This window comes from Bos grunniens, chromosome 1 (assembly GCF_055505025.1).
Source record: "Bos grunniens cultivar Pamir isolate PY7600 chromosome 1, Bosgru_T2T1.0, whole genome shotgun sequence".
In the NCBI taxonomy this organism is placed as follows: Eukaryota; Metazoa; Chordata; class Mammalia; order Artiodactyla; family Bovidae; genus Bos; species Bos grunniens.
The window spans coordinates 1,018,609-1,031,452 of NC_141165.1; the positions used below are offsets into that span (position 1 = coordinate 1,018,609).

The following is a 12,844-nucleotide window of genomic DNA, read 5'->3' on the forward strand; positions in this document are numbered from 1 at the left end:
GATGGGACTACCAGACCACCTGACCTGCCTCTTGAGAAACCTATGTGCAGGGCAGAAAGCAACATGGAACCGGACATGGAGCAACAGACTGGTTCCAAATAGGAAAAGGAGTACGTCAAGGCTGTATATTGTCACCCTGCTTATTTAACTTATATGCAGAGTATATCATGAGAAACGCTGGGCTGGAAGAAGCACAAGCTGGAATCAAGATTGCTGGGAGAAATATCAATAACCTCAGATATGCAGATGACACTACTCTTATGGCAGAAAGTGAAGAGGAACTCAAAAGCCTCTTGATGAAGGTGAAAGAGGACAGTGAAAAAGTTGGCTTAAAGCTCAACATTCAGAAAACGAAGATCATGGCATCCGGTCCCATCACTTCATGGGAAATAGATGGGCAAACAGTGGAAACAGTGTCAGACTTTATTTTTCTGGGCTCCAAAATCACTGCAGATGGTGATTGCAGCCCTGAAATTGAAAGACGCTTGCTCCTTGGAAGGAAAGTTATGATCAACCTAGATAGCATATTCAAAAGCAGAGACATTACGTTGTCAACAAATGTCTGTCTAGTCAAAGCTATGTTTTTTCCAGTGGTCATGTATGGATGTGAGAGTTGGACTGTGAAGAAAGCTGAGCACCGAAGAATTGATGCTTTTGGACTGTGGTGTTGGAGAAGACTCTTGAGAGTCCCTTGGACTGCAAGGAGATCCAACCAGTCCATCCTAAAGGAAATCAGTCCTGAATATTCATTGGAAGGACTGATGCTGAAGCTGAAACTCCAATACTTTGGCCACCTGATGCAAAGAGTTGACTCATTGGAAAAGACCCTGATGCTGGGAAAGATTGACGGCAGGAGGAGAAGGGGACGACAGAAGATGAGATGGCTCAATGGCATCACCGACTAGATGGACATGAGTTTGGGTGGACTCTGGGAGTTGGTGATGGACAGGGAGGCCTGATGTGCTACAGTTCATGGGGTTGCAAATAGTCAGACACGACTGAATGACTGAACTGAACTGAAGAGGTAAATAGGATCTCATATTAAAGTAATTCAGAAATGCTAGGAACACATATAGAAGTTATTGGTTGGCACACTACTTTTAAAGTCGAAATGAAGTATGTGTGAAAAGTGGAAGGTATTTTAAAAAATGGTTAAAATCACCAGATTTATACTGTAGTCTCTCTCTCTCTGAGGAAAAGGAATGTTGTAGTGAGCTCTTTCAAACCCCAAATTAACAGGTGTATTTTACCCCTTTTATCCATTGCCATCTTTCAAAAGGGGGATTTCTCCCCGATCATACAGACACCAGGAGCACAGGGCAAAGATGATGACCTCAGTTATATAAAACCAGTAGTGATGATCGTCGTGATCAAAACAAATCAGGTTGATTAAACTGCCCTCATTGAAGCAAAAAATGAAAATGAAAGTGAAAGTCGCTCAGTTGTGTCCGATTCTTTGCCACCCCATGGTCTATACAGTCCATGGAATTCTCCAGGCCAGAACACTGGAGTGGGTGGCCTTTCCCTTCTCCAAGGGAGCTTCCCAACCCAGGGATTGAACCCAGGTCTCCCGCATTGCAGGCAGATTCTTCACCAGCTGAGCCACCAGGGAAGCCCCAAAAGCCATATATTTATTTCTAAAGACAGTTCGGTGTGTCTACACATGTATGCAAATACACATAATACATACACATATATTTAGCGTTTGGAGTAATCCTTTGGTGGCATAGTAAGAAAGGTACCTGGTCTTGTCCCTGCTCTAGACACACGACCCCACAACCCCAGGAATCCCTGGAGGGCTGGGTCTCTTCTATACTAGTGGATATTCGGTCCCACAGGGAAGCTCCTGACCAGGAAGACGGGAGATTAGAAGGCTGGGCCTCGTAACCGCCCCCTGACCTTCTGGGAGGGCAGCGGAGCTAAGCAACAAGCTGATCACCAATGGCCAGTGATGTAATCAACCTTGCTTGTGTGATGACTTTTCCATGAGAACTGTTACAGAGTAGGAGACCCAGTGGGCACCTCCGGGTGCTGGGCCGGGGAGAGGGGAGGGGTGGCAGCCCCAGGCTCGTCCCTATGCCTGCCCCAGCATCTCTTCCATTCGGCTATTCCCAAGTTACAGCCTTCGTCATAACAGAAGTGTTTTTCTAAGTTCTGGGAGCAGTTTTAGCAAATTATCAAATCTGAAAGGAAAGGGGAGGGCTGTGAATTTCCCAACATTGTAGTCAAGTTGGACACAAGCATGGGGGGCCTGGGTACCCTGTACCCGTGACCAGCATCTGTGTGCAGGTGGGGCCCTTATACTTGTGGATGCTGATGTTCATTCCAAGTACCAGACCACCTGACCTGCCTCCTGAGAAACCGGTATGCAGGTCAAGAAGCAACAGTTAGGACCAGACATGGAACAACAGACTGGATCAAAAGTGGGAAAGGAGTACGTCAAGGCTGTATATTGTCACCCTGCTTATTTAACTTATATGCAGAGTACATCATGAGAAACGCTGGGCTGGATGAAACACAAGCTGGAATCAAGATTGCCGGGAGAAATAGCAATAACCTCAGATATGCAGATGACACTTTCTTAGGGAAGAAAGTGAAGAGGAACTAAAGAGCCTCTTGATGAAGGCAACAGAAAAGAGTGAAAAAGCTGGCTTGAAACTCAACATTCAAAAAACTAACATCATGGTATCCAGTCCCATCACTTCATGGCAAATAGACGGGAAATAATGGAAACAGTGACAGACTTTATTTTGGGGGGCTCCAAAATCACTGCAGATGGTGACTGCAGTTTTGAAACTAAAAGGCACTTGCTCCTTGGAAGAAAAGCTATGACCAACCTAGACAGCGTATTGAAAAGCAGAGACATTACTTTGCCAACAAAGGCCCAACAGCAAAGGTCGTCAGGCTGTGGTTTCTCCAGTGGTCACGTGTGCATGTGAGGGTCGGGCTGTGAAGAAAGCCGAGTGCCAAAGAACTGATGCTTTGAGCTGTGGTGTTGGAGAATACTCTAGAGAGTCCCTTGGACTGCAAGGAGGTCCACCAGTCCTTCCTAAAGGAGATCAGTTCTGGGTGTTCATTGGAAGGACTGATGTTGAAGCTGAAACTCCAATACTTTGGCCACCTGATGCCAAGAACTGACTCATTTCAAAAGACCCTGATGCCAGGAGGGATTGGGGGCAGGAGGAGAAGGGGACGGCAGAGGATGAGATGGTTGGATGGCATCACCAACTTGATGGAAATGAGTTTGAGTAAACTCTGGGAGTTGGTGATGGACAGGTAGGCCTGGCATGTGTCCATGGGGTCACAAAAGTCAGACATGACTGAGTGACTGAACAGCAAAAATAGTGTCAGAAGTGAATTAAATTTTAGGACATCCCACAGTGTCCAGAGAGCTGCAGAACTGGTGGTTCAGTTTTCAGTTCAGTTGCTCAGTCATGTCCGACTCTTTGTGACCCCATGAACTGCAGCATGTCAGGCCTCCCTGTCCATCACCAACTCCTGGAGTTCACTCAAACCCATGTCCATTGAATTGGTGATGCCATCCAACCATCCCATCCTCTGCCATCCCCTTCTCCTCCTGACCTCAATCTTTCGCAGCATCAGGGTCTTTCCCAATGAGTCAGCTCTTTGCATCAGGAGGCCAAAGTATTGGAGTTTCAGCTTCAACATCAGTAAGGGAAAAAACCTACGGTTGATATTAGAGGTGTTCTAAGTAAATGCACTTCACACTTACCTTCTTCTTCCTCTAACAGCAAAGAAAATTTTGAAAACAGAAACAAAAATCGTGTGCACCTGTTTACATGCTTTTCTCTCCTTAGGCAGGTATTACACTTGCTCTGATATTCAAGTAACTTTGCTGATATGAATGCTTGCCTCTCCTGTATGTAAAATATCCCACAATATTTAGTTATGCAAATACACAGGAAAACAGTCATGCATTTGCAAACATTCCAAATGATAGACGTTGGGAGGTGGGGGCACCAAATAGCTCTCAATCTGTGTTGTCATTCAAAAGACATAATACATATAGAACACCCAGATACATTTTTACAAAGACATAGTTGTTAAAATGTCAAATAGCTGATTCTTGTAAAGAACTTTGTAGGAAATGCCTACAATGACAACTGCTTTTTCTCTGGTCATCAAAATATCCAACTCTACTTCTGTTTAAATGAAATAATATGGGCAGTTTTTCTAGTGTTAATTTTTGTCTGCTTACATAAATTCAGGGAATTTCCTCATAAACTGTAAACAGAAGCTATAAGGTAAGCAATACAAAGTCTTAGGATCCTTTAAAGATCATTGAAAATCTTGTCTATGTCAACACAAATTATTATTGCAAGATACAGATACACATCTGCAATGTTCCACTCTAACAAGCACTAAATCGAGTTCTGGGTTTTGTACCTAAAATGAAATCTTGCACTTTTAAGTTCTGAGCTGCTCTACGGTAGTTTAAACTGAGAGCTATCTTTTTAATTGCCTCATTTTAACTTCACTTATCACTATCAGTTCGTATTTTTCCCTGATAAAACCAGGTGGTATGAATCTGTGTACTCTGATACAAATTTTTCCATCCTCATCCTCTTGGAATCAGAATACAAACTTCTGGTTCCTGTCAAGTGAATCTTTGCTACAAACAGGAGGATGCAAACTCACATGAGTCTGTGATTTCGGGAAACGCACCAGATACTGACTGCTAAGAGTTATGAATATTTATCAGTTGCTGTTATTAAAAACACTCTTTTTTCTTCCTGGAGTTTCTGAGTAAACAATTTCAAAACGTTATTCCATCTGTCAATGTTTTCTGAAAACAGCACAAACCTTCTTTTTTATCTTCTGGAGTAATTTTCACTTTCGTGTCTGTTATATCTTTGAACGAGGCCAGAAAAAGGACCACATCTCCTTTCTCATTCTTTATGGGAACAATATCCAACAGGCACCAAAATGGAGACCCTGCAACCGTAAAGAAAAACACATCAGCCACTGCCTCCTGCTTTTGTACAAAAATCACATCATTCATGGTACAGTTCATCAAGTCCTTACTGTTTTCTTCTAGCCCACGACTCTCCCTACAAATCTTAAAAATGTCAGTTTTCAGATTCCATACATGTCTAGCCCATATAGCTATCTCTTCATTTCCATATGAAGGGCTTTCTCTGAAAATAAAGCCGTATTTTCAAGAAAGCCACTGGTCTGTGATGAGACCTTTTTGCCTACGATATTCAAGCTGTATTTCTTCTTTGAATGTATTGATGTTGAAGCATTCAAACTGATAAAACTTTGTCCCTTCCCACCTCCAGCACACACTGGTTCCTAAATAAAGATCTTTGTTTGGTGTGAGCTTCCTAGAGGTTTCTTCAGTCAGTTTAAAAATCAATGCTTGTGCACCAGAATAGCTAAAAGAAAAAACGATGGAAAATACCAATTTTGGGGAGGATGTTTGTCACTTGAACTCTCCTACATTGCTGACGGGTTGCAAATTAGTACCTATATTTTAAAAAATGTTTGGCGGTATCAACATATATTTTCATAACACAACATTATTCAGCACTGTGAACTGCTGCTGCTGCTGCTAAGTCGCTTCAGTCATGTCCGACTCTGTGCGACCCCATAGACGGCAGCCCACCAGGCTCCCCCGTCCCTGGGATTCTCCAGGCAAGAACACTGGAGTGGGTTGCCATTTCCTTCTCCAATGCGTGAAGGTGAAAAGTGAAAGTGAAGTCGCTCAGTCCTCTCCAACTCTGAGCGACCCCATGGACTGCAGCCTACTGGGCTCCTCCATCCACAGGATTTTCCAGGCAAGAGTGCTGGAGTGGGGTGCCCTCGCCTCCTCCGTCAGCAATGTGAATGAGTGATAATATAATTGGCAGCAGACTAACATATTGTTGAGTAAAAACAGCCAGACATGGAGGAGTAGAATCCATTTAAACTAAGTACAAAAACAAGCAAAACTAACCTGTGGTGTTACGGGTCACGTTAGTGGTTACCTTTGGGAGATTGGGAGGGAACACAGGTCAGGAAATTCTGGGATGCGGGTCCATCTTTCGTGGCCTTTACGGTGATTACATAGGAGTACTCAGGTTTTGAAACTCATCAGACTCTACACTCATGAATTATTCAGTATGTATGTTTTATATCAATAAAATATTCTTAAAAGTGATACTTAATACCCCAATAAAGAGCAAAGTAATGCTGTTTGCAGCAACATGGACGGACCTGGAGATGACCATGTATCGAGTGAGGTTAGCCAGACAGACAAAGACAAATATCTGTGACATTGCTTATATGTGGGATCTGAAAAAAATAAAGACGCAAATGAACTTCTTATTTATGGTTACCAAAGAGGGTAGGGAGGAGGAGCGATACGTTGGGAGGCTGGGACTGACATGTACACGCTGCTGGTGCTGCTGCTGCTGCTAAGCCGCTTCAGTCGGATCAGACCCTGTGCGACCCCATAGATGGCAGCCCACCAGGCTCCTCTGTCCCTGGGATTCTCCAGGCAAGAACACTGGAGTGGGTTGCCATGCCCTCCTGCAGGGGATCTTCCCCACCCAGGGATCAATGTTGGGGGCTAGCATGAGGCACTCCGCCCGTGGCAAAGGTCATGAGGAAGGAGGCTCGACATACGCAAAGGCGGGATCGAGCCTCAGGAGTCCCCCTGGAAATCCTCGAGCATCTACCCCCATAACCAGAGCCTGCCTACTTCACTACTTTGTGCTCACCTACACCTCTGACTTTATGGGGGGCTGTCCCCCACCACCTCTTTTGGAGAAGGAGTTAACTTAGAGCTCCAGTTAATAATAATTCCTGGGCGTGATAAGAGTGTTTTAACCTACAAACTCCTCTGAAGGTTCTCTAGCCTGCCTGACAGGCTTGTCCAGCCACATGTGATCACTCACAGCCTCCCAACCGTGAGAGGCATGAGATGCTTTAAACCTTCTAAAAACAGGTTCCTTAGAAAAGTTAGAAAACTATTAGTATAAGTATAATGGGCTGATTAGAAATTGTATTGGTGAAGGGTTTTTCATTTGTTGAGCCAATGTTTGTTGCTAAGACTCCACATCCCCTGCCCTTACACACATTAATGAATATATAGAAGAAATAAGTATTAACCTTTGATATTAATCACGTTAGACCTTAGGCTAAGTAAATTCTTTCCTTAACTAAAACCCATTACACCCTCACCCTATAGGAATGTAACTTTATTTGGGTGGCGTCTGTTTTAAGAATAATCACCCCTGGAGAAATAAGTGTCCTGGTTGACTGACCATTGTCACAAGGAGAGGGTCGTAAATTGTCAGCAGGCCCCCTGGCCAGAAGATGATGTAACACCCCTAAGACCTCTGTATACGTTTGTGTGAAGCACCTGACTTTGATAAAAGTCAGGACTGCTGTCCCCACGTGACTTTTGCATAACATCTCAGTGTGTAAAAGTAGACCATGGAAAATAAAGAATTGGGATCAGTTTCTCGAAATACTGGTCTCCCCATGTCGCTCTCTCTCTCTCACTCTGGTTGAGTCTCCATCTGGAGCGCGGAACCCACCATGCTTACTAATTATGCCTGGGCTTCTAAGATCCGACCGGGGAGGCCTCAGTGTCTCCTCTCCTTCGGGAGAACGGAAGGACGCCTGCGGCCTACGTAAGTGGTGCAAACTTCTTGTCTTGAAGTTTTATTGGTCTCCCGCGTAAACCAAGCTACTCAGCCTCTTTTCTCCACTGAGTTTTCCTACTGAGCTATCCTCATCCTATTACTCTTTATATCTTTGATAAAATATTTAAATAAATAGGTCGCCGATGCCGTCCCCGCTTCAAATACCCTGGATCAGCTGGGGCAGGACCCCGGCAGATCAAACCCGAGTCCCTTACAACTCCTGCATGGGCAGGCGGTTCGTCAGCACGAGAGCCACCTGGGAAGCCCCTTCATTAACCTGGGCGGCTCTAAAGACAAACTGCAACGAGGCGACATCAACCAGGCTGCTGTCAGCATTCCCACCGTGTACACGACAAGTGAATCAGCAACAGTGTAAATCACATATACGCCACTTTTTCCTTCTTTCCTTCCTTCCCTCCACGCTCCCTTCCCCCTTTCTGCCTTCAGCTGCCCTCCTATTTAACCACACCAACTTGCTTACAAATATGGCTTTGGGTATTTTCAAGATCTTTCTGTGTTGTTGGGTGTTGTCATTATAGACATGCCTGAACAGGCTAAGTCTGCTCCTGCCCCTAAAAAGGGCTCTAAAAAAGCTGTGACCAAGGCCCAGAAGAAGGATGGCAAGAAGTCCAAGCGCAGCTGCAGGGAGAGCTACTCCATGGACGTGTACAAGGTGCTGAAGCAAGTCCATCTGGACACCAGCATCTCGTCCAAGGCCACGGGCATCATGAACTCCTTTGTCAACAACATTTTCGAGTGCATCTCTGGAGAGGCGTGGCGCCTGGAGCATTACAACAAGCGCTCAACTATCACATGCAGGGAGATCCAGACCGCCGTGCGCTTGCTGCTACCTGGGGAGCTGGCCAAGCACACCGTGTCTGAGGGCACTGAGGCTGTCACCAAGTATACCAGCTCCAAGTAGATATAATATGCCTAGCCACTGTTAACGGAGAAGGCGATGGCACCCCACTCCAGTACACTTGCCTCGAAAATCCCTTGGACAGAGGGCCTGGTGGGCTGTAGTCCATGGGGTCAATAAGAGTTGGACACGACTGAGCGACTTCACTTCACTTTATCTTCATGTTAGAAAGCAAAGCATAAGTCATTTGCTCCTTCTTCCAGAAAAAGAGAACCAATGCCCAAACCTACCAATCAGGTTCAAAGCAACACCCTTCTCACTTAATCTGCTCACTTATCTTTCCCTTCCCTGCTGTCTTCAGTGCCTCCGCCCTGACTTTCTGACAAAACCTTCAATCTTGCCTGAGTGTGATGACTCAGAGCGGTTCCCCAAGGTCTGCTTCTTCCTTTCGTACCCACAGGTACAAAGATGACCATGTAACGCCTGTCACTCATCAGCCACCCAGGCTTGGCCCAATAAACCTCTCTTAGGGTTAAGAAGCGAGGAAGAAAATCCCTAGGCCTCCAATCCAAAGATGCGAAGGGTTCTTAAAAGCAGGGTTAGAGGGCAGACATCGTGTCAGTGTTAACTCCCTCCGTATATAGCAATAGTAATTACCATGTGGGTTGCTGAGCACTAAAACAGATGAGGCCCTGCCAAGATTTAAGTTAATAACACCTTTAATTTCCGCAGATAAATACAATTCATGGGGAGAGAACAGCGTTCATACCCTACATGGTAAACTGTATTTCTGGAATTGCATAAATAATCACATAGGGTTGAAACCTGGTGGAAGTTCCCACGTCTCCATTTTCGGTACTTTCTTTTACTTCACTGGGAAACAAGGGTGTGAGAGAATCTGACTTGGTAATATTTATAATTCGAAGAAGGTATATACTTTCCACATACCCCCAAAAGATTATATTTGGCAATAAGTATAGACTAATGGTAAAGTTTCTAGTATGAGTTCATGGTTCAATAACTTAATACAAGGAGGCAGAAATGTAAAGAGAGTTGAGCTGAGAGTTGCTCCCTTCTCTCTAGTGGCTGCGTGGCCATGATAGAACGCACGCAGAGTCTGCAGCGTGATAGAGCAGCAGCGAGTGGAACCGGGCACTTTGCTGTTGTTGTTTAGTTGCCAAGTCACGTCTGGCTCTTTTGCAACCCCATGGACTGTATCCCTCCAGGCTCCTCTGTCCATGGGATTCTCCAGGCAAGGGTACTGGAGTGGGTTGCCATTTCCTTCTCCAGGGGATCTTTTCCACCCAGAGATGGAACCCGGGTCTCCTGCGTTGGCAGATGAGGTCTTTACTACTGAGCCACCTGGGAAGCCCGGGGACCCTTTGCATGACCCTTATATCAAGTAGGATTTTAACTGGATTTTTAACGATAAATAGGTGTGACCTTTAGTCCTTGACATTAGGGCTACAATAACACAATACCCTGTGTGGACAGCGTCGGTACTGGTGACTGGGTGATGCAACATTTTGAGGTGCTCCTCATATTTCACAGCAAACCTGGTGGGTCTTGTTCTCTATCACCACGGTCTCAGTGCTGCATACTCAGTGGTGTGATCAAGGGTTGACACTATTTAGAAACTCAGCCAGGGAATAATAGCGGGGAGGGTGTTGCCAAAGGGTGGCAGGTGTGCCAACAAGGCCCTGCTGCCGGAGGCTGATGGCGGGACCCTAGGGTCTGCAGCGAAAGAGTGGGGCGAGGGGTGAGTGTCGCAGGTGAGTCTCTTTAGCACGGTAGTTTCTGCCTCGTCCTTGCCCTAACCATCTCTCACCCACTCTTCAAATGTCTTCTCCCTACCCTTAGTTTTTCTCCCCAGGCTGCTTAAAGAATCTGTGAAAATACAGGTTCCTGATTAAAAACACCCAATGGCTTTTCACTGCTTGCTTGCTTAAAAAAACATCAGTATAGCATCCCAGACACTTTGTCAACATGGAGGATCTATTTTCATGGAACAGGAAAGGAAAACAGGAATGGGATGGGGGTGAGGAGGTGATCTAAGAGAAGGGTCAGATTCCAAAGGAGGAAGTCCCAGGAAGACAAGCTCCACAGCAGCCTCTCCGGGGCTTCCAGGTGCCTGTGCTCCTCTAAGTGACAGAAGCAAGGATTCTTTGGTGAATTAGCAGGTAAAGCCTCCACCTTTAACCTGCAGGAGGCCTTCCTTCACCTTATCTGCAGGAAACACCTCTTCCGAGGACCATCCGTCTATAGTGCAGCCCATATGTGTTTCAGATCTGTGCTCCGTTTCCAGTGAATCTGCCTTGAGTGGACAGCTCTCTTCCAAATGCCTCAGGATCCTAAAGCACGGAACTTAAGAACACTGGGGCCCAGAGACCTTGTGCAGCAGTGGAAGGCAGAGAAGGGTTGGTGGGACAAGAACCGAGTCAGCTGGATATCTTGCTGAGATGGGCAGGGTCTAAGGACACCTTTTATTTCAACATTTAATGAAAAATGAGGATCTCAGGAAACAACATGCTTTAAATTTTTAAAGCCTGTTTCTTTGGGCTCCCTTGTGGCTCAGTTGGTAAAGAATCCAACTGCAATGCAGGAGACCTGGGTGTGATCCCTGGGTTGGGAAGATCCCCTGGAGGACGGCATGGCAACTCACTCCAGTATTCTTGCCTGGAGAATCCCATGGACAGAGGAGCCTGGCAGGCTACAGTCCACAGGGTCACAAAGAGTCAGACATGACTGAGAGACAGTACAGCACAGCAAAGCACTTGTTTCTTTAGAGAAAAACAAAAAAAAAATTCGGCGGACACACACAGATGATGCACAGCGGTGGATTGTGGGGTGATAGTTTCTTCCTTTTTCTTTTCTTCTCAGATCCTTATTTTCAGCTTTGCTAGAATAAGCATAAAGGAATAGATAGTGGAATTCTGGCAACTCTAGAGATCTGCAGTAGGAAATACAGAGTTCAGGACTGGGTCACTGAAGCAATGATCACTTTGCGTATATTATCCATGATTCAGTTCTAACAGATACCCCATTTCAGATTTTGAGAAAAGTTATGTTTTGAGTTAGGGTAACTTACAAAAAGAAAGAGGGAAAGAAAAGTTTAAAAAAAAAAAGGAAGAAGGAAAGAGGAATAGATACAAATCAACTGATCTTGGCTGCATAGAATGTGCCAAGTTTTTCTTTCTTTTTTCTTCATCTTTCCATTTTGTTCCAAGTTCTGTCTCTTCTTAAATACAAGCACCTCTTTCCTTTCCCAGGAATATGTATCAGCGTCCTCAAAAATCTCTAACAATTAAACACAAGAGGACCCTTGGAACTTGAGATCTGAAAAAATATCTCCACAATGTGCTTTAGTCAATACTGCCAACAACCTTGCTCAACAAATCATTTAATGGAGATTTGATCAGTAGAGCTATTTATTACTTGCCTTAAGAAAACCTAACTGCTTCTGATAGACAGAGGTAATTCTTACCTACAACTAAAAGAATTTTTCACACATGGGTAGCCACAAATTCATCTGGGATAGGTTTAGAGGAGGAGCCACGATAGCTGATTACAGTCCAGTCACACATGGGTAGCCACAAATTCACCTGGGATAGGTTTAGAGGAGGAGCCACGATAGCTGATTACAGTCCAGTCACACATGGGTAGCCACAAATTCACCTGGGATAGGTTTAGAGGAGGAGCCACGATAGCTGATTACAGTCCAGTCACACATGGGTAGCCACAAATTCACCTGGGATAGGTTTAGAGGAGGAGCCACGATAGCTGATTACAGTCCAGTGAGAAATGGAGCCAAGGGATTCCTGACATTGTGATGTCCAGGGACAGCTGTCATTCATTAACTTCTATTACAGGCTTCCCTCATAGCTCGGTCGGTAAAGAATCTGCCTGCAATGCAGGAGACCTGGGTTCGATTCCTGGGTCGGGAAGATCCCCTGGAGAAGGAAATGGCAACCCACTCCAGGATTCTTGCCTGGAGAATCCCATGGACAGGGGAGCCTGGTAGACTACACTCCACAGGGTCGCAGGAGCCGGACACGACTTGGTGAATAAACCACCACCGTGTCCCGGACACTGAGCCACAAGCTCCCTATGCATTCTGGGTAAACTTCTCATCCATCACCCTGACCGACATTTTCACAGACTGATCCATAGTTTACAGCTGGGGAAATTGCCACGTGTGGCATTTTCTTTAGGGTCCCACAGCTAAGTAGTGTCAAACAGCAGGCTTTAAACCTAGGTCTGAGTTTGATTTCTAATGTGGCTTTACTCTAATCTTCTGGAAATGATCTCCATCTATGAGCAATGCTTTAAA

The 12,844-nt window shown here is 45.3% G+C and overlaps 1 protein-coding gene across 2 annotated transcripts in view; it reads right to left on the bottom strand.

Moving 5' to 3' along the window:
* Positions 1 to 12,844, bottom strand: part of KCNH8 (potassium voltage-gated channel subfamily H member 8) — a 492,266-nt gene that overhangs the window by 266,579 nt on the left and 212,843 nt on the right. For both annotated transcript variants that reach the window (XM_086367258.1, XM_086368133.1), the window contains exon 3: positions 4,825 to 4,956. In XM_086367258.1, coding sequence (XP_086223384.1) covers positions 4,825 to 4,956 — 132 coding nt within the window. The remainder of the gene's footprint in view (positions 1 to 4,824; positions 4,957 to 12,844) is intronic.